This window comes from Ambystoma mexicanum, chromosome 8 (genome assembly GCF_040938575.1).
Source record: "Ambystoma mexicanum isolate Mex_15411 chromosome 8, UKY_AmexF1_1, whole genome shotgun sequence".
Lineage (NCBI taxonomy): Eukaryota > Metazoa > Chordata > Amphibia > Caudata > Ambystomatidae > Ambystoma > Ambystoma mexicanum.
The window spans coordinates 403,210,070-403,237,926 of record NC_090929.1 but is presented as its reverse complement, the minus strand read 5'-3'; the positions used below and the strand labels follow the sequence as shown (position 1 = coordinate 403,237,926).

The window sequence follows — 27,857 nt, the reverse complement described above, 5'->3', positions numbered from 1 at the left end:
GCCTGAAGAGTATTGGCTACTTGATGATTCTTGCCGTCAGGATTTTGTACTTTCTTTGGAGTGTAAGGGCAGTTCCCAAGAAAATGTCCTCTCCTTCCGCAATAAAGACAGAGATTATTATTTCTTCGCCTATCTCTTTCCTCCTTAGAAAGAGGTCCTCTAATTCTTCCTGAACTTTCTGAATTTTTTGACCTAAAATCTCTATTTACAAACTCCAGCCTAGGTCTATCAAATCTAGGATTAGATTTATTCTCTTGTTTATTGTCTCCCCTCCTACGCTCCAATCTTCTTTCATAGAGGCGAAAATCTAACTAACTAAATCCATCAAGGCGTCACAAGAAGTTAGTCTATTTACCACCCCAGACAAGGCGTCTTTCAATTCATCCCTTAAACCTCTGGAAAAAAGGGATGCTCTCTTCTCTTCTGGCCAGTTACTTTCAACAACTAGAGTCTTAAATTGGGTAATATAACTTACTAACTCTCGATTCCCCTGTTTTAACTCAAGCAGTTCACCATCAACTTGTAAGGATTCCTGACGTTTATCAAATAACTTACTGAACTCCTCCTTAAATAATTTAAAATCATACAAAGCTAAATCTTTTTGTTTAACCAACACTCCTGCCCAACTAGCAGCCTCCCCTGAAAGATAAGATATCATAAATGTTATCTTTGACAGATCAGAAGAAAACACTTCCGGCCTACTTAAAAAATGTAATTCACATTGAGTGAAAAATGTTTGAAATCTTTTAGCCTCACCAGAAAAACGTTCAGGTGGTGCCAGAGGCACCGGTAAAATTAAAGACTTTAAACCTCCAATTGCTCCTAACCCAGAATCTCCTCTCTGTCTAGAACCTTCCCTTTCCAGAACTGGAGGTTCCAAAATCTGTTCTTCTCTCCTACCTACCAACCTTTCTTCTGACATTTCCTGAATATGTGTTACCTTAATATTTAACTCCTCAATCTTTTTATTTAAAAGGACATTCTCATTTATAGAAACCCTTAATTCTTCCTTCAACTCCTTAATCATATCCCCCAAGGCTTCCATAATTATTCTGGGAAGTGGTCTCAGCAGCTCAGGCGAAGTTAACTACTTGGGCCTTTCATTCTGTCAGGCTGGTAATATCCACATCCAACGCAGGAGCTGCTGAGTCCCACGATCCCACTAAGATGTCTAGCTCACAACTAAACTGAACAGCTGAGTACTAGACACCCCTGGGGGGAAGGGGGAAAAGTGGATAAAATAACAAATCAGACACTGGATCTTCTATCTTCATCCGGTCTCTGCATGAATGAAAATTGTTAAGCATTGAATAATATTACAAAACTAAACAACTATTATTTTATGAATATCAACAATCCTACCTGAATACCTTCTGCAAAAAGCCCAGAGGATGATAATTATTTCTATATATTTTTTTTAGTTTTGAAATAACTCCAACTCTTTTACCCTAAAAGCAAACTTTGGTGGTCATGTTTCATAACTGTGCTGCTGAAAACCAATGAACTGAATGTCATTACAAGTGACTAAACTGATGGCGGTTCCTTGTGGAAATAAATGAACTTGAAGAAAAGAAAATGTGTTTCCAAACAATGTCAATAAAACTGTGAACACAAACTCCAGAATGTCTCAAGAAGATGAGTCTTTTGAATGAAGCACACTTGAAAAAATAGTTGAAAACACAGAAATAATCTTTTGTTTTCCTTAAAATGATACTATTTCCTTAATCAGTTCATTCCATTTCATTTACCTCTCTTTATGGAAATAGTTCAACAACCAAAGGAAATACCATTTAATGTTGAGTGCAGTTTTAAAGTAAAGTTATTCCTCAAAAACGTCTTTGCATGTAATGAGATGCATTTGGAAGATTCCTCATATAATATGGTAAACAAGTCTTATATATTTTCCTCTTTGTTAAAAATACCTTGGCTCAAAAATAAATATCCTTCTTGGTGCTGCTTTTAAAAAACAAGGTTGCCTGTGCAGTCATTAACTTTAATAGCCTTTAAATATCATGTTTTCATGACTTAATCTCTGATGAATGAGTTTGCCATGTAAAAACACTGGCTTCACAACACGACGTCTTTTAATCCTTGCACTTCAGAGGAGAAAATACCAGAAGATAAGGCTAACTTTGGCAGTTCATTTAGATTAATTACATAAAAAGTACTTAGCTTATTTTTTGCTTTAGAAGACCTCTCAGCATTTTCTTCCACAGGGAAAATTAATTTCTTTAGAGTAGATGTAACTTGAATGAGTTGTATCTTTTTCTTTTAGTGTTGAAGATATTTTCTTAAGAGTTTTCCAAGGCCCAAAACATAGGAGATAAACAGAAACATGACCAGCTCAGGAAACTAAAGTAATGAAAGGCAGTTTAGAATGTTGGGAGTCACACCATTGTCAACCTGCCACCCAATCAGAACTCCTGCCTCTGCCCTCCATCTTGGCTTGGGGTATCTGCTGTACTCTGAATATGGAAGTTAAGGCCCAACCATTTTAACAGTGAAAGGGCTATATTTAGTTTTTAAACCTAACAATGAAATAAACAAAGAACATAAGGATAATAATTATTTAATTACCACCTATTTACTATGGAACCTGACAGTACCCCCTCTCCAAGCCCTCCCTCCCGGACCAGGCTTGAAAGGATACTTCCTATGAAATTTGGCGACAAAAATTGGAGCATGGACATCACTAGCAAATTCCCAAGAGCGTTCCTCAGGCCCAAAACCTTTCCAGTCTATTAAATACTGAAGTTTTCCACGACTTCTTCTAGAGTCCAAAATTGCTCTGACCTCAAATTCTTCAGATTGATTCTCCACTAAAACTGGACTAGGAGGAACTCCTAATCTAGTTCCATCAACAAATGGTTTTAACTGACTAATGTGAAATGTTGGATGTACTTTTAAATTTTCGGGAAGTTTGAAACTAACTGCAACTGGATTTATCACAGTCTCAATCTCAAAAGAACCTATAAATCTTGGACTAAATTTAGTTCGACCCTTGATTTTCAAATTCTTGGTAGACAACCAGACTTTATTCCCAACACAAAATTCTGGCCCAGGCTTGCGTTTAACATCAGCAAATCTCTTATAACTAGCCTTACTCAATTGAAGTGCCTTGACTGCTCGTACCAAATTTTCCTTCATAGTCTGTAATCTAATCTCAACTGCTGGACTACCAATGTCTTTCTCTATCTGTTCTCTAAGGAAACGAGGATGGAAACCACGACTACAGAAAAAAGGTGACATATAAGTAGAATCCTTCATAGAATTATTATATGCAAATTCTGCTATCCAAATTAGATCTACCCAACTGTCTCCTGCTTGTGCAAGTAACATCTTAAGTACTTTTCCAACTCTTGATTAACACGTTCCACTTGACCGTTAGTCTCGGGATGATATCCAGATGTTAATTTAACTTCCACACCAAGACTTCTACAAAAGGCCCTCCAAAATTTTGAAATAAACTGAGAACCTCTATCGGAAATCACCTGACTAGGTAAACCATGCAGCCGAACAATGCCTTGAGAAAAATGCTGTGCCAAACTTTCTGCAGTAACTTCCCCTTTAATTGGAATAAAATGACTTTCTTTAGTAAGTAAATCAACAACAACCAAAATTGTAGAACAACCCTGATCCTTAGGGAGATCAACTATAAAATCCATAGAAATAGTATGCCACGGATGCGGCGGAATTGGAAGAGGTTCTAATAAACCCATTGGTTTACCCACATGTGACTTGGCTCTAATACAAGTCTCACAAGTCTTAACAAAGTTTAAAATGTCACTTCTCATTGTATCCCACCAAAATTCCCTCCTGACCAACTCTAAAGTTTTTCTAAACCCTGGATGACCTGAGAGTTTTGATTCATGACAATCAATCAACATTTTTTCACGGAGCTTCTCTGAAGGAAGATATAATCTAGTGTCGAAATATGGTAAACCATTTTTAATTTTTCTCACTGGGTCCTGTCTCACCCATTCATCCATTTGTTCAGAAGTCATACAGTCTTGAATTTCTTTAGAAAAACTTCCTTCATCAAAAACTCCCGCCACAATAAAATGTTCAGAGGAAATCACAGGTTGTTGATCAATCTCCTTCAATTGTTCACTACCAGGAAACTGACGAGACAAAGCATCTGCCTTTCCATTTTGACTTCCAGGTTTACAAGTAATTACAAAATCATAATCTGAAAAGAATAATGACCATCTTAATTGTCTGGGTGTTAAAGTTTTAGCTGATTTTAAAAATAAAAGATTTCGGTGATCAGTCAAAACTGTCACAGTGTGTCTAGCTCCATTTAAATAATGGCGCCATTCCTCAAAGGCTGCCTTGATCGCTAAAAGCTCATGATCCATGATGGTATAATTGATTTCAGCTGAAGAAAATTTTTGGGAAAAATAAGCAACTGGATGCAATTGTCCAGTGTTTTCATGCCTTTGAGATAAAACCGCTCCCATAGCCAGATTGGAGGCGTCTGCCTCAACAAAAAAAGGCTTAGAAGGATCAGGATGTAAAAGCACAGGTCCTGTAATGAAACGATCTTTCAAAACCTGAAAAGCCTCTTCAGCTTCTTCACTCCAAATGAATTTTACTCCTTTCTTAAGAAGTTTAGTAATAGGAGTAATGATTTGAGAGAATCCTTCGATAAATCTCCTATAAAAATTGGCAAAGCCCAAAAAACTCTGCACCTCCTTAACTTTAGTCGGAGATGGCCAGTCTTTGACAGCCTTAATCTTCTTTAAATCCATCTCCAAACCACCAGGAGTAATCACAAAACCAAGGAATTCAACTGAAGAAGTATGAAATTGGCTTTTTTCCAATTTTGCAAATAAATGGTTTTCTCTCAATTTTTGTAGGACCAATTTTACATGACTTTGATGTTGTTTCAAATCTTGTGAATAAATCAAAATATCATCGATGTAGACTACAACAAAAATGTCCAGAAACTCACGTAGAACTTCATTAATAAAAAACTGAAATGAAGCTGGGGCATTACATAATCCGAAAGGCATCACTAAATATTCAAATAATCCATACTTAGTCTTGAAAGCTGTCTTCCATTCATCTCCCTCTTTTACTCTAACAAGATGATAAGCACCTCTCAAATCCAATTTAGAAAATATTTCAGCTCCTTGTATCTGATCTAACATAACTGAAATTAAAGGAAGTGGATATCTGTTTTTGATGGTTACCTTATTTAGAGCTCTATAATCAATACAAGTCCTCAATGTTCCCTCTTTTTTAGGCACAAAAAATAAAGGAGATGCCACCGGGGACTTGGAATGTCTAATGAAACCCTTTGCTAAATTTTCAGTTAAATACTCCTTAAGGTAATCGTTTTCCTTTTCAGTAAGTGCACAAACCCTGCTACAAGGTAAAATGGCTCCTGGTTCAAGTTCTATCTTACAATCAAATGGTCTATGAGGAGGAAGACCACCTGCCACTACCTCATCAAAGACATCACTGAATTCTTTGTAGCAATCAGGTAACTCTCCCATAACAGCTCCAATAGTATGAGAGTGAAAAAGAGCTCCAACCTCTCCTAAGAACCTTGCACCCTTAACATCATCAATCTGAGTATCTTCAAGGGATTTACCTTCAAAACAATGTTCCTTACAAAAATTGGAATTTAATTCAATCACCCTTCTGCCCCAATCAATCAAAGGATTATGATGTGTAAGCCAGGGCATGCCTAAAATAATCTTCAATTGTGGAGCATCGATAATCTCAAAAATCAACTCCTCTCCATGGTTCCCTGCCATAATCATTAGTAAGGGAGAAGTTTCATGTGTGATTGATCCTGAAGTTAATTCTGATCCATCCACTGAACTAACCTGCTCAGATAAAACCTTCTTCACTAAGGGAGTACCTAAACTCTTTGCTACTCCCCAATCCATAAAATTCCCAGTTGCTCCTGAATCAATAATCACAGGACCACTACCCACCAATTTCTTTTAAAAAATCAAGGATACATTAATTGTTATGTGAGGAACTGCCGCCTGAAGAGTATTGGCTACTTGATGATTCTTGCCGTCAGGATTTTGTACTTTCTTTGGAGTGTAAGGGCAGTTCCCAAGAAAATGTCCTCTCCTTCCGCAATAAAGACAGAGATTATTATTTCTTCGCCTATCTCTTTCCTCCTTAGAAAGAGGTCCTCTAATTCTTCCTGAACTTTCTGAATTTTTTGACCTAAAATCTCTATTTACAAACTCCAGCCTAGGTCTATCAAATCTAGGATTAGATTTATTCTCTTGTTTATTGTCTCCCCTCCTACGCTCCAATCTTCTTTCATAGAGGCGAAAATCTAACTAACTAAATCCATCAAGGCGTCACAAGAAGTTAGTCTATTTACCACCCCAGACAAGGCGTCTTTCAATTCATCCCTTAAACCTCTGGAAAAAAGGGATGCTCTCTTCTCTTCTGGCCAGTTACTTTCAACAACTAGAGTCTTAAATTGGGTAATATAACTTACTAACTCTCGATTCCCCTGTTTTAACTCAAGCAGTTCACCATCAACTTGTAAGGATTCCTGACGTTTATCAAATAACTTACTGAACTCCTCCTTAAATAATTTAAAATCATACAAAGCTAAATCTTTTTGTTTAACCAACACTCCTGCCCAACTAGCAGCCTCCCCTGAAAGATAAGATATCATAAATGTTATCTTTGACATATCAGAAGAAAACACTTCCGGCCTACTTAAAAAATGTAATTCACATTGAGTGAAAAATGTTTGAAATCTTTTAGCCTCACCAGAAAAACGTTCAGGTGGTGCCAGAGGCACCGGTAAAATTAAAGACTTTAAACCTCCAATTGCTCCTAACCCAGAATCTCCTCTCTGTCTAGAACCTTCCCTTTCCAGAACTGGAGGTTCCAAAATCTGTTCTTCTCTCCTACCTACCAACCTTTCTTCTGACATTTCCTGAATATGTGTTACCTTAATATTTAACTCCTCAATCTTTTTATTTAAAAGGACATTCTCATTTATAGAAACCCTTAATTCTTCCTTCAACTCCTTAATCATATCCCCCAAGGCTTCCATAATTATTCTGGGAAGTGGTCTCAGCAGCTCAGGCGAAGTTAACTACTTGGGCCTTTCATTCTGTCAGGCTGGTAATATCCACATCCAACGCAGGAGCTGCTGAGTCCCACGATCCCACTAAGATGTCTAGCTCACAACTAAACTGAACAGCTGAGTACTAGACACCCCTGGGGGAAAGGGGGAAAAGTGGATAAAATAACAAATCAGACACTGGATCTTCTATCTTCATCCCGTCTCTGCATGAATGACAATTGTTAAGCATTAAATAATATTACAAAACTAAACAACTATTATTTTATGAATATCAACAATCCTACCTGAATACCCTCTGCAAAAAGCCCAGAGGATGATAATTATTTCTATATATTTTTTTTAGTTTTGAAATAACTCCAACTCTTTTACCCTAAAAGCAAACTTTGGTGGTCATGTTTCATAACTGTGCTGCTGAAAACCAATGAACTGAATGTCATTACAAGTGACTAAACTGATGGAGGTTCCTTGTGGAAATAAATGAACTTGAAGAAAAGAAAATGTGTTTCCAAACAATGTCAATAAAACTGTGAACACAAACTCCAGAATGTCTCAAGAAGATGAGTCTTTTGAATGAAGCACACTTGAAAAAATAGTTGAAAACACAGAAATAATCTTTTGTTTTCCTTAAAATGATACTATTTCCTTAATCAGTTCATTCCATTTCATTTACCTCTCTTTATGGAAATAGTTCAACAACCAAAGGAAATACCATTTAATGTTGAGTGCAGTTTTAAAGTAAAGTTATTCCTCAAAAACGTCTTTGCATGTAATGAGATGCATTTGGAAGATTCCTCATATAATATGGTAAACAAGTCTTATATATTTTCCTCTTTGTTAAAAATACCTTGGCTCAAAAATAAATATCCTTCTTGGTGCTGCTTTTAAAAAACAAGGTTGCCTGTGCAGTCATTAACTTTAATAGCCTTTAAATATCATGTTTTCATGACTTAATCTCTGATGAATGAGTTTGCCATGTAAAAACACTGGCTTCACAACACGACGTCTTTTAATCCTTGCACTTCAGAGGAGAAAATACCAGAAGATAAGGCTAACTTTGGCAGTTCATTTAGATTAATTACATAAAAAGTACTTAGCTTATTTTTTGCTTTAGAAGACCTCTCAGCATTTTCTTCCACAGGGAAAATTAATTTCTTTAGAGTAGATGTAACTTGAATGAGTTGTATCTTTTTCTTTTAGTGTTGAAGATATTTTCTTAAGAGTTTTCCAAGGCCCAAAACATAGGAGATAAACAGAAACATGACCAGCTCAGGAAACTAAAGTAATGAAAGGCAGTTTAGAATGTTGGGAGTCACACCATTGTCAACCTGCCACCCAATCAGAACTCCTGCCTCTGCCCTCCATCTTGGCTTGGGGTATCTGCTGTACTCTGAATATGGAAGTTAAGGCCCAACCATTTTAACAGTGAAAGGGCTATATTTAGTTTTTAAACCTAACAATGAAATAAACAAAGAACATAAGGATAATAATTATTTAATTACCACCTATTTACTATGGAACCTGACAGTACCCCCTCTCCAAGCCCTCCCTCCCGGACCAGGCTTGAAAGGATACTTCCTATGAAATTTGGCGACAAAAATTGGAGCATGGACATCACTAGCAAATTCCCAAGAGCGTTCCTCAGGCCCAAAACCTTTCCAGTCTATTAAATACTGAAGTTTTCCACGACTTCTTCTAGAGTCCAAAATTGCTCTGACCTCAAATTCTTCAGATTGATTCTCCACTAAAACTGGACTAGGAGGAACTCCTAATCTAGTTCCATCAACAAATGGTTTTAACTGACTAATGTGAAATGTTGGATGTACTTTTAAATTTTCGGGAAGTTTGAAACTAACTGCAACTGGATTTATCACAGTCTCAATCTCAAAAGAACCTATAAATCTTGGACTAAATTTAGTTCGACCCTTGATTTTCAAATTCTTGGTAGACAACCAGACTTTATTCCCAACACAAAATTCTGGCCCAGGCTTGCGTTTAACATCAGCAAATCTCTTATAACTAGCCTTACTCAATTGAAGTGCCTTGACTGCTCGTACCAAATTTTCCTTCATAGTCTGTAATCTAATCTCAACTGCTGGACTACCAATGTCTTTCTCTATCTGTTCTCTAAGGAAACGAGGATGGAAACCACGACTACAGAAAAAAGGTGACATATAAGTAGAATCCTTCATAGAATTATTATATGCAAATTCTGCTATCCAAATTAGATCTACCCAACTGTCTCCTGCTTGTGCAAGTAACATCTTAAGTACTTTTCCAACTCTTGATTAACACGTTCCACTTGACCGTTAGTCTCGGGATGATATCCAGATGTTAATTTAACTTCCACACCAAGACTTCTACAAAAGGCCCTCCAAAATTTTGAAATAAACTGAGAACCTCTATCGGAAATCACCTGACTAGGTAAACCATGCAGCCGAACAATGCCTTGAGAAAAATGCTGTGCCAAACTTTCTGCAGTAACTTCCCCTTTAATTGGAATAAAATGACTTTCTTTAGTAAGTAAATCAACAACAACCAAAATTGTAGAACAACCCTGATCCTTAGGGAGATCAACTATAAAATCCATAGAAATAGTATGCCACGGATGCGGCGGAATTGGAAGAGGTTCTAATAAACCCATTGGTTTACCCACATGTGACTTGGCTCTAATACAAGTCTCACAAGTCTTAACAAAGTTTAAAATGTCACTTCTCATTGTATCCCACCAAAATTCCCTCCTGACCAACTCTAAAGTTTTTCTAAACCCTGGATGACCTGAGAGTTTTGATTCATGACAATCAATCAACATTTTTTCACGGAGCTTCTCTGAAGGAAGATATAATCTAGTGTCGAAATATGGTAAACCATTTTTAATTTTTCTCACTGGGTCCTGTCTCACCCATTCATCCATTTGTTCAGAAGTCATACAGTCTTGAATTTCTTTAGAAAAACTTCCTTCATCAAAAACTCCCGCCACAATAAAATGTTCAGAGGAAATCACAGGTTGTTGATCAATCTCCTTCAATTGTTCACTACCAGGAAACTGACGAGACAAAGCATCTGCCTTTCCATTTTGACTTCCAGGTTTACAAGTAATTACAAAATCATAATCTGAAAAGAATAATGACCATCTTAATTGTCTGGGTGTTAAAGTTTTAGCTGATTTTAAAAATAAAAGATTTCGGTGATCAGTCAAAACTGTCACAGTGTGTCTAGCTCCATTTAAATAATGGCGCCATTCCTCAAAGGCTGCCTTGATCGCTAAAAGCTCATGATCCATGATGGTATAATTGATTTCAGCTGAAGAAAATTTTTGGGAAAAATAAGCAACTGGATGCAATTGTCCAGTGTTTTCATGCCTTTGAGATAAAACCGCTCCCATAGCCAGATTGGAGGCGTCTGCCTCAACAAAAAAAGGCTTAGAAGGATCAGGATGTAAAAGCACAGGTCCTGTAATGAAACGATCTTTCAAAACCTGAAAAGCCTCTTCAGCTTCTTCACTCCAAATGAATTTTACTCCTTTCTTAAGAAGTTTAGTAATAGGAGTAATGATTTGAGAGAATCCTTCGATAAATCTCCTATAAAAATTGGCAAAGCCCAAAAAACTCTGCACCTCCTTAACTTTAGTCGGAGATGGCCAGTCTTTGACAGCCTTAATCTTCTTTAAATCCATCTCCAAACCACCAGGAGTAATCACAAAACCAAGGAATTCAACTGAAGAAGTATGAAATTGGCTTTTTTCCAATTTTGCAAATAAATGGTTTTCTCTCAATTTTTGTAGGACCAATTTTACATGACTTTGATGTTGTTTCAAATCTTGTGAATAAATCAAAATATCATCGATGTAGACTACAACAAAAATGTCCAGAAACTCACGTAGAACTTCATTAATAAAAAACTGAAATGAAGCTGGGGCATTACATAATCCGAAAGGCATCACTAAATATTCAAATAATCCATACTTAGTCTTGAAAGCTGTCTTCCATTCATCTCCCTCTTTTACTCTAACAAGATGATAAGCACCTCTCAAATCCAATTTAGAAAATATTTCAGCTCCTTGTATCTGATCTAACATAACTGAAATTAAAGGAAGTGGATATCTGTTTTTGATGGTTACCTTATTTAGAGCTCTATAATCAATACAAGTCCTCAATGTTCCCTCTTTTTTAGGCACAAAAAATAAAGGAGATGCCACCGGGGACTTGGAATGTCTAATGAAACCCTTTGCTAAATTTTCAGTTAAATACTCCTTAAGGTAATCGTTTTCCTTTTCAGTAAGTGCACAAACCCTGCTACAAGGTAAAATGGCTCCTGGTTCAAGTTCTATCTTACAATCAAATGGTCTATGAGGAGGAAGACCACCTGCCACTACCTCATCAAAGACATCACTGAATTCTTTGTAGCAATCAGGTAACTCTCCCATAACAGCTCCAATAGTATGAGAGTGAAAAAGAGCTCCAACCTCTCCTAAGAACCTTGCACCCTTAACATCATCAATCTGAGTATCTTCAAGGGATTTACCTTCAAAACAATGTTCCTTACAAAAATTGGAATTTAATTCAATCACCCTTCTGCCCCAATCAATCAAAGGATTATGATGTGTAAGCCAGGGCATGCCTAAAATAATCTTCAATTGTGGAGCATCGATAATCTCAAAAATCAACTCCTCTCCATGGTTCCCTGCCATAATCATTAGTAAGGGAGAAGTTTCATGTGTGATTGATCCTGAAGTTAATTCTGATCCATCCACTGAACTAACCTGCTCAGATAAAACCTTCTTCACTAAGGGAGTACCTAAACTCTTTGCTACTCCCCAATCCATAAAATTCCCAGTTGCTCCTGAATCAATAATCACAGGACCAATTTCTTTTAAAAAATCAAGGATACATTAATTGTTATGTGAGGAACTGCCGCCTGAAGAGTATTGGCTACTTGATGATTCTTGCCGTCAGGATTTTGTACTTTCTTTGGAGTGTAAGGGCAGTTCCCAAGAAAATGTCCTCTCCTTCCGCAATAAAGACAGAGATTATTATTTCTTCGCCTATCTCTTTCCTCCTTAGAAAGAGGTCCTCTAATTCTTCCTGAACTTTCTGAATTTTTTGACCTAAAATCTCTATTTACAAACTCCAGCCTAGGTCTATCAAATCTAGGATTAGATTTATTCTCTTGTTTATTGTCTCCCCTCCTACGCTCCAATCTTCTTTCATAGAGGCGAAAATCTAACTAACTAAATCCATCAAGGCGTCACAAGAAGTTAGTCTATTTACCACCCCAGACAAGGCGTCTTTCAATTCATCCCTTAAACCTCTGGAAAAAAGGGATGCTCTCTTCTCTTCTGGCCAGTTACTTTCAACAACTAGAGTCTTAAATTGGGTTATATAACTTACTAACTCTCGATTCCCCTGTTTTAACTCAAGCAGTTCACCATCAACTTGTAAGGATTCCTGACGTTTATCAAATAACTTACTGAACTCCTCCTTAAATAATTTAAAATCATACAAAGCTAAATCTTTTTGTTTAACCAACACTCCTGCCCAACTAGCAGCCTCCCCTGAAAGATAAGATATCATAAATGTTATCTTTGACATATCAGAAGAAAACACTTCCGGCCTACTTAAAAAATGTAATTCACATTGAGTGAAAAATGTTTGAAATCTTTTAGCCTCACCAGAAAAACGTTCAGGTGGTGCCAGAGGCACCGGTAAAATTAAAGACTTTAAACCTCCAATTGCTCCTAACCCAGAATCTCCTCTCTGTCTAGAACCTTCCCTTTCCAGAACTGGAGGTTCCAAAATCTGTTCTTCTCTCCTACCTACCAACCTTTCTTCTGACATTTCCTGAATATGTGTTACCTTAATATTTAACTCCTCAATCTTTTTATTTAAAAGGACATTCTCATTTATAGAAACCCTTAATTCTTCCTTCAACTCCTTAATCATATCCCCCAAGGCTTCCATAATTATTCTGGGAAGTGGTCTCAGCAGCTCAGGCGAAGTTAACTACTTGGGCCTTTCATTCTGTCAGGCTGGTAATATCCACATCCAACGCAGGAGCTGCTGAGTCCCACGATCCCACTAAGATGTCTAGCTCACAACTAAACTGAACAGCTGAGTACTAGACACCCCTGGGGGGAAGGGGGAAAAGTGGATAAAATAACAAATCAGACACTGGATCTTCTATCTTCATCCGGTCTCTGCATGAATGAAAATTGTTAAGCATTGAATAATATTACAAAACTAAACAACTATTATTTTATGAATATCAACAATCCTACCTGAATACCTTCTGCAAAAAGCCCAGAGGATGATAATTATTTCTATATATTTTTTTTAGTTTTGAAATAACTCCAACTCTTTTACCCTAAAAGCAAACTTTGGTGGTCATGTTTCATAACTGTGCTGCTGAAAACCAATGAACTGAATGTCATTACAAGTGACTAAACTGATGGCGGTTCCTTGTGGAAATAAATGAACTTGAAGAAAAGAAAATGTGTTTCCAAACAATGTCAATAAAACTGTGAACACAAACTCCAGAATGTCTCAAGAAGATGAGTCTTTTGAATGAAGCACACTTGAAAAAATAGTTGAAAACACAGAAATAATCTTTTGTTTTCCTTAAAATGATACTATTTCCTTAATCAGTTCATTCCATTTCATTTACCTCTCTTTATGGAAATAGTTCAACAACCAAAGGAAATACCATTTAATGTTGAGTGCAGTTTTAAAGTAAAGTTATTCCTCAAAAACGTCTTTGCATGTAATGAGATGCATTTGGAAGATTCCTCATATAATATGGTAAACAAGTCTTATATATTTTCCTCTTTGTTAAAAATACCTTGGCTCAAAAATAAATATCCTTCTTGGTGCTGCTTTTAAAAAACAAGGTTGCCTGTGCAGTCATTAACTTTAATAGCCTTTAAATATCATGTTTTCATGACTTAATCTCTGATGAATGAGTTTGCCATGTAAAAACACTGGCTTCACAACACGACGTCTTTTAATCCTTGCACTTCAGAGGAGAAAATACCAGAAGATAAGGCTAACTTTGGCAGTTCATTTAGATTAATTACATAAAAATTACTTAGCTTATTTTTTGCTTTAGAAGACCTCTCAGCATGTTCTTCCACAGGGAAAATTAATTTCTTTAGAGTAGATGTAACTTGAATGAGTTGTTTCTTTTTCTTTTAGTGTTGAAGATATTTTCTTAAGAGTTTTCCAAGGCCCAAAACATAGGAGATAAACAGAAACATGACCAGCTCAGGAAACTAAACTAATGAAAGGCAGTTTAGAATGTTGGGAGTCACACCATTGTCAACCTGCCACCCAATCAGAACTCCTGCCTCTGCCCTCCATCTTGGGTTGGGGTATCTGCAGTACTCTGAATATGGAAGTTAAGGCCCAACCATTTTAACAGTGAACGGACTATATTTAGTTTTTAAACCTAACAATGAAATAAACAAAGAACATAAGGATAATAATTCTTTAATTACCACCTATTTACTATGGAACCTGACACTGAGTTGCTAATAGATAAGTGTGGATGTGGGGCATCGCTATCCCTCCCTGCCACTTTGGGCAGATCAGGACCTTCCTTTCTATCTTAGGGGGTTTTCTCTTGTCAAATGAAGTTCCACATTTTAGATTGTAATATCTTAAGAGTATGCGATGGAACCTGTACAGGGAGGGACTGAAAAGCATACAACAATCGCGGACGTAAATTCATCTTGACTGCAATACACTTGCCAAACCATGAATTCTCAGTGTTCTTCCAGCAGTCCATTTCTCGGGATAGTTCCTGAAGGATGCCTGGAAATGTATGATGGAAGAGAGTGTCATGGGAGCGTGAGAGATGTATTCCCAAATATTTATTCTTTTCGGTTTCCCATTTAAAGGGGTACGTTTGTTTCAGGTGCTGCGTTTCGGCTTGAGTCATCGATATATTAAAGGCTGTCCATTTAGAATAGTGAATGGTGTAGGCGGAGATTGTCAAAACAGGTGTAGTTCTGCGATAATCGGCAGGAGTGTGGCTGCAGCCTTGCTCATTATAAAGAGGACGTGGTCGGCCAATTTGTGCATAGTTGTTCCTGTATCAACCCCCGTGATCGATTTGTTATGCCAGATCTTGGAAGAAAAGGGCTCATGGGCTAGGGCAAACAGTGAGAAAAGGGGCACCCCAGTCACGTTCCGTGATTGTCAGGAAGAAGTTGGGAGGGGCAGCCTTTAATGCATGGGCTCCATACATCTGGAACTCAATTCCCTTACAAGTAAAACAATATGCCACTATTCAGCAGTTTAAGAAACGTCTCACAACATTTATTTTTGATGCCTAACTGAACAACCAATAAAACCACTGAGTTTTGCTCAGTCCATACAGTTGTTTTGACAACTTTCTGTGTTTTTTTGTCTGTTCTTGTTATGTGAGCGCCCTGAGACCCTTTGGGTTAGTGTTGCGCTATATAAGACTTTATTTAGTCAGTTAGGGACTGGGTCAGAGAGCCTGTTGTTCTTACTGATAGATGTGTTGGGACAGCTACAATTTGCAAAGGTCCATTTAATAAAATTGAGCTTAAATTCAAAGGTGGTCAGGACTTCTGCTAGATATGACCAGCTTATGATAGAACATGCTATGATATGATAAGGCATTTATTACGCGCCTGTACACAAGTGTTTCCAGGCACGTTTCTTATGCTATCGAACGCTTTAATTGTGCTTAGTGTCAATAAAGCTAAAGGCGTTTTTTTTTTGTTTCACCAAGTATTAATTACTCTGCAGATGTTGTCATGGGTTTGGCAGTCAACAATAACACTTAATTGATTCAAATCAATCAATTTAGGTAATAGGGGAGCTAGGCGGTTAGCTAGGACGTTGGAATAGATTTGTGTGTCATATTTTAGAATGGCTATAGGACGAGCAGGAGGGAAAGGGTGGATCCATCCATGGGTGGGTCACACTGCCGTGATCAGGAAATGGTTAAAGAGTATTGCTAGGGGGTCTACCAGCTGGGCTGAGAACTTTTTATAAAAAGCTCTAGAGAATCCATCGGGCCTGGGGATTTGCCTGAGGGTACTGATTTCATAGCCTGTAGGATCTCCTCGGTTTCAATTGAATGGTGTCGCTGAAGCTTATCTTCTTCTGAAAGGGCCTGGAGGGGCAATTGATTAAAATAAAGCTGCTGCTGTGCTCTGTCCAGATGTTCAGCCTTAAACAGGGAAGTGTAATAGTCAGAGAAGATTTTCAGCTTAGACGTCTCATCAGAGGCTCTGCTGGGGGCTCTCAGCCTCTGAATATGGTTTACATCCTAAGGCATCTCAGTTTAGAAGCTAAGACCTTATTCGCCTTATTACTTTTACTATAATAAAACTGTTTTGTGCGTAGTAACGCTTTGGCTGCTTCCTCTGTAAACAAGGCCCCTAGCAGCCATCTAGCATTCTGTAGTTTATGATAGACTTTTCTTGAACCTGCACGTTTATGCTCTTGTTCCAAGGCTGCGATTTGGGTCCCTAGGGTAGACACCTAGATTTTCAACATCTTAAGGCATGAGACCGCTAGGATCATCACCCCCCTGAACCCCCTCAGCCCCCACCGGAACACTGTCTTCCAGGTTCCAGGCTTCCCATAATGTCTCCAGAGATACCTCCCCATTATCGTTTAGCTATAAATATTGGGTGATGTGTTCATTAACTGCGGGGTCCCGCAGCAGCATATCATTTAAGTGCCGGATGGAGGTCTGGATGTTTTGTCTTGTCCTATGGGGACAGTTAAGGTAATCAGAGCATGATCTGAATGTACTTTGGTCCTGATCTTGGCCTCCTGAACAGCATCCAACATAGCCATAGGAGCGGGGGGGGCATGTCGATCCCGGAGTAGCTGTGGTGGATGTGGAAAACAGACACACAACCGGGAGGATAGCTCAGGGACAACGAGTCTGTCTCGGAAGGAAAATAACACAAAGCAACGGACGTCTGAATCACGGTCCGATGCTTAGAGACTGGCCTCCGGTATAAAGGACGTTATAAAAGATGAATTAAATAATAGAGGTACATTGACATATCCAGATATGTACAGGTTTAGATGCATATATACACACTCACCCGCTAGACATGAGCTAAGGATGACCATTGATGGTGAGTAGCCTAATACCAGTAGTTGAAACTCAACAACCTTAAGGAGGATTTTAAACAGCAAAGCAGGTTCAAATCTTTCCCCAGCAGCACCCACAATCCCAGACATAACATGTGAGCCTGCTGTGGGAGATGAGTCTAATCACTTAATAAATACACTATATAACACTACCACATTGCATTAAAATTCTAACAACATCCTTCAAGTTTGGCAAGCCAGCAAAGGCAAAGTGACCAAAAAAGAAAGTCAAAATCGCCAGCAGGTAAGGTAGTGGGATAGGAAGGCCAGCGCTCCTTAGAATTCAGGTTTAAGACTAAACTTTTACTAAGCACAGGTGACCTGATGGAACTGTAAAATACCTTGCATTATGGGCCTCATCATGCGTTCGGCAGTGTGGCCATAAACGGTGGGAATGCAGTGGTAACAGAGTTGTACCTGCATTACCGCCAATTACTGCACTACCGAACTATGGGTTTGGAGGTAAGGAAGAGGGAAAACCTCCAGCAAAATGCTGAAGGCCATTCTGTCACCTTAAATCGTGCTTGCCTTGGAAGCAAGATGACACAGAGCAGCATGGGTTCGATCCCCGGGTCCATGCTTAGAAACCCCTGGGTATTAAGCGTGTTATAAATAACCTATCATATCATATCAAACTGCAATTTTCGTGGAATTACTGCTTGCGGTAATTCTGCCAAAATGCCCCTGGATTCCTACTAACACCGCCATATTGCCATTTGTAATTCTGCACTAATTCCGCCGGACCAAGTGGTGGTAAAGGTAAATCTGTTTGTTGTTTTCTCCTTGGATTTACCGCTGAGATACCACAAAGCTTGTAATGAGGCCCAATGTCCTTATGTTATTATTTGTTGCATCTGATTTGCTCGTTTTAGTCTATAAAATATCACTGAACTATACATCTAATATTTTTAGCCCCTCTACTGAAAACGAGCATGCGGTTGAAATAACCTGTTCTATGGAATTTCTTCCACTCTGGTGGGTCTACAACCACGTTTTAGCTCACTGACCCTTCACAAAGGAGAAATACCCATTTGCATATCAGTCTGGTCCCACCAACAAGAGCAGTCTAGCACCAAACTGCTCGGCAATTCTCCTCTAAACAAGAGTACCATCAGCAACCCCAGATACATGTTACGGCCTTGTTGGGCCTCCTCAGTGAGGTGAAGCTGAGGGTCTCTAAGGCATAGTGAGAAAGAGCCCATGTCTGGGTTACCCCATTTTACTTAGGGTGAGATGCCAAGTTTTACAAATTTAACAAGAGTGTGGGAGCCCCTCTAATGAGAACGAAGATGGTTCAAATAACCTATGGAATGTCTTCCACTCTACTCAGGAGGGACTGAAATGATGCTTTAGCTCACTGACCCCTCATGGAGGAGAAATATCCATTTGCATACCAGTATGGTCCCACCCACAAGGACAGTCCAGCACCGAAATGCCGGGACAAAACTAAGTATACACATGAAAATGTATCCTCAGTGAAAGGTCATTGAACTAAAACGTGGTAGTAGAACCTCCTGAGTGGGAGAAATTCCATAGAACAGGTTATTTGAACCATGTTTGTTCTCAGTAGAGGGGCTCCCACGCTCTTGTTGAAACTATGTATCTAACGTGTTGAAACCCATGTATTTCACATACCATTAACATCTATACTTGTTTGTTTGTATCTTCACTAATCAATAAAAAACAGCTACCTAAAAAAACATTCAAGTGCAGCAGCCTTAGCAGGCCTACCCTTTATACGCTGCACAAAACTAAAGAAAAAGTGCATGTGGGGCCAATTAATCATACCTTGGACAAAAAAAAGTAGCAGACATCTGAGAAAGACTGAACACACAACGTGGCATTCTTCTCATAGCCTGTTGCTCCATGGCGTGAATGGAATGTGGGGATCAGGCAATCCCCACGGCTGCACCTCAAGGCCAACCTGAGGGACTAGAGTCCACTTTTTTGTCCTGGTTCCAAATGGGTGCAGGTACATGGAGGTACAAACCTTCTGCCCCTATTCAGAACCCCCCCCCCGCATACCTCCCACCAAGGCTGACCTCCTTCGCCACATCACTGCAGAGTATATATTTCAAAGCTGGACCTCCAAATCAGCAGAGGCGCAGAGAGTGCTTTAAGTGGGATGCTAAATTGAGGGGTGGCTCTCATTAGGGGTGTGTGGCATAAGTATGTGTGTACTAAGGCTACGCCCCTAATGAGAGCCCCTCTCACCTAAGGGGGGCTGGTGAAAGGGGAGCTGGGGCACACTGGCATTATTAACTTTGCGCACAGCCCCTCCTTTTAATGTGTCTGACCAGTGTGCCCCATCTCTCAGACACAGCAGGCCGCCCTTTCATTCAGGAGCCGTGTAGTTAAAAACCATAAGCTCCTTGATAGAAGGGTCTGTCTGCTGAGTGATGACTCTGTACTCAGAAAGAGGAGGAGGGTTGGAGGGCCTGGCTTTTTCTATTGTTTCTAAGTAGACTCCCTCCTCCTGTTTCTGAGCACATAGGCATCAGGAAACCTGCCAATGTACCCAAACCCATGGTTACAAGGGCTGTCTGTAGGTGTCAGTACTTCGGTTTAGAAAAAAAGAAAAGGGGATGACTTATTTGTTTCTAATCCGAAGTGCTGACACTTATAGGCAGCCTGTGTAACTGTGCTGCGCTTCGGCTACAGAGGCTGCCTGAGGTGTCGCATGGCTGGGGCTAGCGAGGGATGGGCCCCAGCTCGGGAGCCCTTTCTGGAGACTGCACAGGCTTGGCCCCAGCTAGCCCCGGACCACTTAAAGCCCTGGCCATAGATAAAGGTATCAGCCAAATATTGCAGTTGTGGATCTCCGACCGCCAGCAGGGACGTAATTTACGGGTCGCCAGAGGTCGCCACTGCGACCTCTGAGGTCTCCCTTGCGACCTCTTAAAAAAAAAAGTGTTTTTCCTTTTTTTTTGGTAATGCAAGCTCCTGGGCTGTGGCCAGCACCATGTGGCTCTTTACTTCTACAGTGGCTGGCTTTCTTGTTCAGGCCCCTTAAAAAAAGAAGAAAAATAAAAACAGGAGTGCCACAAGTCTAACACTTTCAGCACTGACCCTAAATAAAAAGAATAGGAATACCAAATAATGTGTCTTTCTGAAATTCTATACAATAATTCCTAAACTCATTAAAGGTTTATTTCAGGCACACTTCAGTATGTGAGTCACTGATTTAGTCTGTTCTTAAATACCTCAACTCAGCCTTTCATACTTCTGAGGTCGATAAATGAGTACCAACACAGGTTGGGTAATATTGGGTGTATATTTTTTCTATATAAAGCGCTTAAGCGTAAGTGCTATATAATAACACATCATTATCATTTGGTCATGGACGTCTGCTTGCCTTCACAGTAAATTGGTAATATGGGCCTATACACACTGATCTTAACGATACATATGGCGATCCATTCTTGTATGAAATGTACATCACATTATAGTGATATCGTAACCATATTTGTCGTAGTGTACAATGCATTGTGATGCCACTTCCAAGGTCGTGTTCCATCGCTTCCCGCGATATCACTTCGGGGTGGGGTCAAATGACATCACTTCCTGTTATGTCATTGGGGTCAAGGGTCAAGTGATGTCACTTCCGCTACCCATGGCATTTTGGTGAAATGACGTACCTGACCGCCAGCCCACCCCCACTTCCTCAACTGCCCCCCATCCAATGCACCTTAGAGCCACAACGACAGAGTCATAGTAGAGCAACGCTGGGGCAGACCTCAGCAAAGTGAAAAACGCAACTGAAGAAGCTCTGTGAGGAGCGCTAGGAAATAAACTACTAGCCCATGGGGCCTAGACATGGCCCAACACGAAACAGATGGAGTACATTAAAAAGGATCACAAGCCACAGAGTGCGTACTCAACCGATACACCACTGCCACCTACCGGCCACAAAAAATATTACACTTTAAAATAAAATCAGCAGATATGAAAGCCATCACTGTTGCCAAGGCAAAGTACAGCGAATTAATAATATGGAAGTCAATAAAGGGCAGTGTTGAGGCATGAGAGACAATAAGCAGATCAGGCGTATAATACAGAGCCACCGTCAGAGAGAATAAAAACGTTGATGAATACCAAATGCCATTGATACAAGTCCTTCCATCTTTTCACAGTCTTCAGGGTTGTGATAGTGTGTGAATATCTGTCTCTTAAATGGACTGATAAAAGTCTTTCCTCTCGTCCAGCACAGATCTACCCACATCATTGAAGAACATATTTCCTAGACTTCTCCTCACCCCGTGTGACCTTTTCTTGTGTACCTGCTTTATTGAGAAGCATTTCCATTAATAGGAACCAAGGAACCTAACAAGAAAGGGCCCAGGGGACAGTAAGTGTCCAGTGACCCGTTTTTTATTTTAAAACGACCGACTTGGTGTCAAATTCGATAGCGCAGGTAAAGACTTTTGAATTAAGTCAATGGGTTTTCCCCTTTCAACCCCTTCAAGAAAATCAGTCACCTCACGGTTACTACGAGAGAATAGTTTTTCTGCTCATCAGTGTTTGTGCTGGCAGCCTCTAGATGATTACCGAGGGACGTCACCTTCTCAGGCTCAGATGGGGCCATAAAATTGTCTCAGGCTCCAATGAAAAAGTTGCACACCGTCACAAATAGCAATTCTTTCCTTTTGTGGAAGACATCTCGAGAAATAGACAGAGTGGATTTTTTGAGTAAAATGTGTTGCAAACTGTGCATTTTAAAGACTATTTCTTAAGTAACACTGATCAAGACTACTAGCTTCACTTTGAATCAACGAATCAAACTGGGCCACTTTGTCCAAAAAACGGACATACTTTGGCTAAAAAAAAAGGGGCCCATGCTTGAATGTTGGGTCTGCACTTCTGGCATTGCCCTGTTGCCCTATAGGTCAGTCCAAGCCTGCACGATTCCCTCAAAGGCATCAACATGGCCGGACCTCTTTCTCTGAGATTTGGCTTCCTAGGCCCTGGGTACACTTGGCGACCTCCCTATGGTCTGCCTTCATTGCAGGGATAGTGTCCCTGGAACTGTTGAGGGATTCCTACACCTCGTCCATGATAGATAGGAGCCTGTTAGCCTAGGAAGCTGGAACAGGGACTGCCTGGCAGGATTTCTCTGCATCTCCGCTCACCCTCTAAGCAAGGTCGGGGTCAGGGTGGGTCTTAGGTGTGAGGTGTGTAGTTTCTTCAGCCATTTCCAAAACTCCCTGTGCCAATCTACTGTAAAAGAGGCCTATTCAGGTAGGAGCCCTGAAGCTGGGCAGTTACGCTGCTGCCACCAGTTCTAGAATCAGAATGCAGTCTCTTAAAGTTGCCTGTTCTGTGAAGTGCTGTCTCTGGACCATGTTCTTCACAATAAAGCAGTCTACTCTCCCCCCGTTACTTTCAAGTTCTTTCTGGCTGGTACCTTCCTCACTGGGGCTCCCGTGCTGGTCATTCGTTGTGTTCCCGTTGATGAGCTCTTCCTGGGTTCCACTCGGATGCCTTGGGGTTTGGAGCTCACTCTCTGGCTCTATCATCCCGTCTCTTTGTCTTGGGGTTCACCTCTCTCTCTCGAAACTCTGCACCAGGATACCATTCCCTCGATGGGCATTGTCATCTCCCTTAACAGTCTCAGCAGCCAAGTTCATTAAAAGCAGCTCCGGCCTTCTTCTATGGCTTGTGGTTGGAGTGTGTCCCTTTGGGCTGGCCTGCTTCCTGCAGGCGGGCTTGGTAGATGAGGGCATCTTGGATAAGCACCACTGAGCCATGCGTCTACTTTTAGTTGTCTGTTTGTCTCTCATGGAGGGTGCCTGCATAGGTTTCTCGACCCTAGAGGATGCCCTTTTTTCATGTGCGCTCATTGCTGAAAATGAGAAGCAGGGGACCTATGCAATACAGAAGGGGCTGGACAGCAGAGAGAAAAAAGGTGCTGTGCAGCCCCCTTTCATTCATTATAACACTCATGTATGACAGACTCCCAGCAACCATGTGAGCACATTTCAAGGAGGGGGGAAGGTGGGGGTGGGGGGGGGTTAAAAGGACACTGTCTGTGGAATGAGCAAAGAACTACAAAATGTCCGTCCCCGTTTTGGGGATGGAAATGCCAGTGTGACGGCTGTGATTTTAAACTATGGCTGTCACACTTCAAGAAAAAATCATGACAGGGCTAGAACTGACTGTGCCATCATTTGCGCCTACATTTGTCCCCAACAGGCGCAGGGAGATGACTCTCATTTTTACACATTTGAAAGCGAATCCAGTTTGTGAATCCACACAGAAACTCCCCCTTGTCAGTGCAAATGTTCCCAACAGGTGCAGCGAGATGGCTTTCATTTCTGCACATTTAAAAGCGCATTCAGCCTGTGAATTCGAGGTGCACTTTTAAATGCACAGACATGCCCCCCTATTTGCGCAAATGCACAAAGAGGGTGAATAAGGGCCCTTTCTGAATTGGGCTGCTCCTATTTTGGCACATCTCATTTGCACCAAAAGTATTCAGAGCATCTGGCCCGTGGAATGCAACACTGGGCTAGCTAGCTCTCTTATCTGTTTCTCGTCCTCTTAGGTCTGCCCTCTAGCCCACCTCTTAAGTTTAGAAGTGGTGGGTTGAAGCATATAGCACATTACAAATCACCAATAAGTAAAACATCTAAGGAGTTATGAATACACGATTCCATGTTCTGCGTGGACTCCGCGGTCTGGAAGGTGGCCCATCGCAATGCCAGGGTTTAGGATTCATTGAAAACCTTCCAGCCACAGCCTTTCTGTTTATTTTGCAGATGTGGACCCCAGGGATCAGTTACACTCTTTAGCCAATTACAGGTTATGGATATTTTACCGGCTTCTAATAATCTATATTTATTGTATACATATTTATCTTATGGTATGTGCTTTGCACATCATGTATGTTTTGCTAGCCCCCCTGCAACTTTTCCTTCTGTCCCCAATCATAATGAATACCACCCGCCTCCATGTACTGCTAATACTATGTAGAGTGCTCAGTTGCTGCTAGGGGTGAAGCTTAGAATGGTCCCACCTCCAAATGCCACATTTGCTTTTTTAATTGATGCATTGATATGTAGCTGTCAATTCCAGGGTATTTTATCAGTTCTTTCTGGCATTTCAGTACATAGGGATCATGGACTTCTTGACAGCCCTGTGAAATATAGGTTGTGACTTTGTCACTTGTCTCATGGTCCCATTTCATTCTATAGCCCGAGTCACGGCTGAATGTGGATAGCCTTATCCAAGATTGGTCGCCATGAGCATCAATTCATTCACATGCCAGGTGGCGTTATTCCCTTTTCCTTGAGGTCTAGCAACTGTGATTGTGTCCTTATTCCTTATGGGTGCAGCCAGGGACCCAGGCACAGGGCTGAGGACCAGGAAGAGGTGGGAGGGGCAGCGAACATCTATTTGGTTCCTTAGCTAATAGTGGTCTAGCCAGAGTTGTACTACAGGATGGGCCTGCACTGCATAGTCCTGGGCGTAGAGAAGTGCCCCCCATAAAATAAGGGAGGTATATGTGTTTAATTAGGGTGTTTTCTTTAAAGCACTTAACGACCAGGCTGAATTAGTGCTTTTATAGGCTATCTTCATTGCACTGTAAATAACAGATGTTAATAAATACCAACTAAATGGTACTAATTTTATCAGCTGTTTAAGGATGAACGTCAGGAAGGATTTCTAACATTTACATGCAGGCTCCACATCAATCCTTGGTGATCTGCCAGGTAAACCAGGCCCCATTGGACGAACCCTCGTATCTGCTAACCCTTTGCTTTGCTCACCCTTTCTCTCCGTTTAATCTCCCCCATGCTGTACAGTGCTGTGTTGTTTGGTAGCAAGGTTTGCACTGTGTAAATCCCATATTCAAACACACATGCATAGTAATCGGCACGCACAATAACTGTTGAGTGTAAACATTCTAAAGTTGGTAATGCAGACAAACACATGCAGACTTTTCTTCTCGCAATGCATTCCTTCATATTTTTGTTTTTTAAACGTATTTTGAAAAATCATGTTCTCTGTGTCCTTATGCCATTCTGTAAGTGTGTACAGTTTATAAATATAGGAACGCGTTTCAGAATGCAATATGGTGTGAACCTAAAATCCAAGACTGGCGGATTATTTCACACCTGGCATGAGACAACATGAGATCAAGCTAAGTGGGTTGTACTACATTTAAGCCGTAAACACCCCCCAGAAGATTCTCTGTGATAAGGTGCCATGCTTGTAGTCATTTTCTGCCCCAGACATGCAGCGTGTTCTTTTTTTATTCAATAGAAAACATTTAAATGAGAGGAAATATTTCGTAACCACACTTGCCCAACGTGCACAAAATAATTCTACAGGGTTTTTGAGCATCCAGAAACTGTGCAACCTCATCAACTGTGGAAAACAGATTTACACACATCTTATTTGTGGTTTGACTGGCAGGTTGGGCCCAGGAGCAATGAGGCTTGGCTGTGCCCTACACCCACAGGTATATTCAGCAAGTCTAATAAACGTCCAATATGTATGTTTCATTTTCTCCATGGTTAAAAGGGGTTTTTGTGATGGGACAAGACCGAAATTATAGGTCCTTAATTTCAGATTGGAAAATTGATTAATATACTACCAATTCTCCAGAAGCACATAACCTGAGCACACCATGGAGAAAAGAAGCTGCAACCTCTTGTCCAGTATCTAGGTCTGTCATTGTACAGCCTTTGTTTCCTGGTGGCGGGATAAGTTGTAAATAAACGTATGTTGGGACAAACAGTTGAAATATATTTTGCCATTAAAATGCTGATTGACTACATGAGAGTTTTTTGCTGGGGGTGCAGATTGTTAGCAATGGCAGAAAGCGCTAACTTGCGTTGCGCAATTTATTTGCTGAGGCGCCTTTAAATGGCAAACTACACGATAACGTGTGTGCGTTGTACTTGTTTGCAGGTTACATGCCGCTTTCCAAGTACCAGCATGGGAAAACCTTTGGTCACCTGGCTGCTGACTCCCGACAGGAGTTCTTAGAAAGTCTGTTGAAGACCAATGCGAAGAGAGAGGAGGCAGAGCATCTCGCCAACTGTGGCCAAGCGATGGAGGTAAGTGAAGAACCCTAAGTACTCTCATTCCAATCCGAGAGCAACTACTCCATCCATGCCTCTTGCGATTGGGGCATCTGGGCTGCATGAGCTTCCACAATTATCTGATTTGGAATTCCTAGAATGTATCTTTCTCTTGTCTCTGCAAGGTATTTCTAACTTCCCCTCAATTCCAAGTATACAGTGTTTTTCTTTATGTGTAGCGTTCTCGTGTATGGAATGCTTTGGGGCTCTACTTCCCAGAATGCAGTGTTGTTTCTGTATGTTCAGACATGTTCTTTTCTTTAAATGCTTTGGGACTTCTCTTCTCAAAATGAAACGCTGGTCTTTAATACATTAAATCTCTTTCTAGGCTTGTATATTCCTTACAAAACTGTCTGCTGAATGATTCTTTACTTTGCACATTATATTCAATTGATGTACCTATCGCATATCCCTCTGGAGCCTAATTTCATCTTTTAACCTGGCATTACCATCTAGTAAATGTCTCTTTTAAAAAAAATAGTTGTAATATATCCTCTTCAGTGTGTGTTTCCGGAATACATTGAAAAATGTAGCAACACATTATTAAAAGTAATTGTCTCGCCCTCTTTGTTGCAAAATAAATCTGTCCAAAAATGTCCTCCTTAAGCCCCTGACTTTACCTTTCCTTCAAAATCCCTGCAGTAACTTCTGTGGCAAGCACAGCGACCGGATGGTCGACAGCGGCCGGATTCCTCTCTGTGGATGTATTCCTGAGACCGCACAAGGTTTCTGCAGCTTTTCCGTTTTATGCCCCAATAGTCTTCCGGAAAGAAATGGGAATTTCGATTTACTTTGAATCAAGTGGACATTTTGACAATTTGGAGTTCGCCCAAATCTATTGTCTAGGACTATTGCCAATCTCGTGATTGAGAGAAATAAATACTTCAATACATTATTTTAAAATGATTTTAGTAGGGGCTTCCACCCTTTCTGCTTTATCTACCAATAAATATGTTTGTATCCCTATTTACCCAAGCCAAGTTACAGATTCTTTACTTATGCAATGGTCATGTTTCCAAGATGTGTGCATGTGTGTGTGTGTGTGTGTGTCTGTCTGTGCATGCGTGTGTGTGTCTGTCTGTGCATGTGTGGGTGTGTGTGTGGGCACGCATGTCTGTGCGTGCACAGCAGTTGAAGAGCTAGTGTCCAGCACCTAACCAAGGGCCTCTTTACAGTATGATGTAGCCCTGATTGTGTGCGTTACTCCAGAAGATTGCCCCAGTCCTGAGTTTGCAGCAGTAAGGGTATTACACAAATTCCTCTAGAAAGGATTTGTTGCACACGGCCCCCACCACTCTGCTGCAACAATTAGAACAAGGAACTATGTTGAGGGGTTTGCTTTGCATGAAGGATTGCAGAAGAGCTCAATGTTATGGATGAACACAATAATGGGATTTAAACCTGTAACTCACAAACTCACACAATGTCAGCGTCCATTTCTAGGTCTTTAAACTCCCGGCCTATCTTAGAGGCACAATGTTGTTAAGGACCCCTGTCTGCTGACCCTAGATGTAAAAGCTCTCTACATCTCCATTGCCCATGAATTAGCTT

General features: G+C 40.4%; 1 protein-coding gene across 1 annotated transcript in view; it reads left to right on the top strand.

Annotated features, from left to right (window-relative positions):
- CIMIP2A (ciliary microtubule inner protein 2A) overlaps positions 1 to 27,857 on the top strand; it is a 511,305-nt gene that overhangs the window by 70,565 nt on the left and 412,883 nt on the right. Inside the window, exon 3 of the mRNA XM_069609900.1 lies at positions 26,134 to 26,282. Coding sequence (XP_069466001.1) covers positions 26,134 to 26,282 — 149 coding nt within the window. The remainder of the gene's footprint in view (positions 1 to 26,133; positions 26,283 to 27,857) is intronic.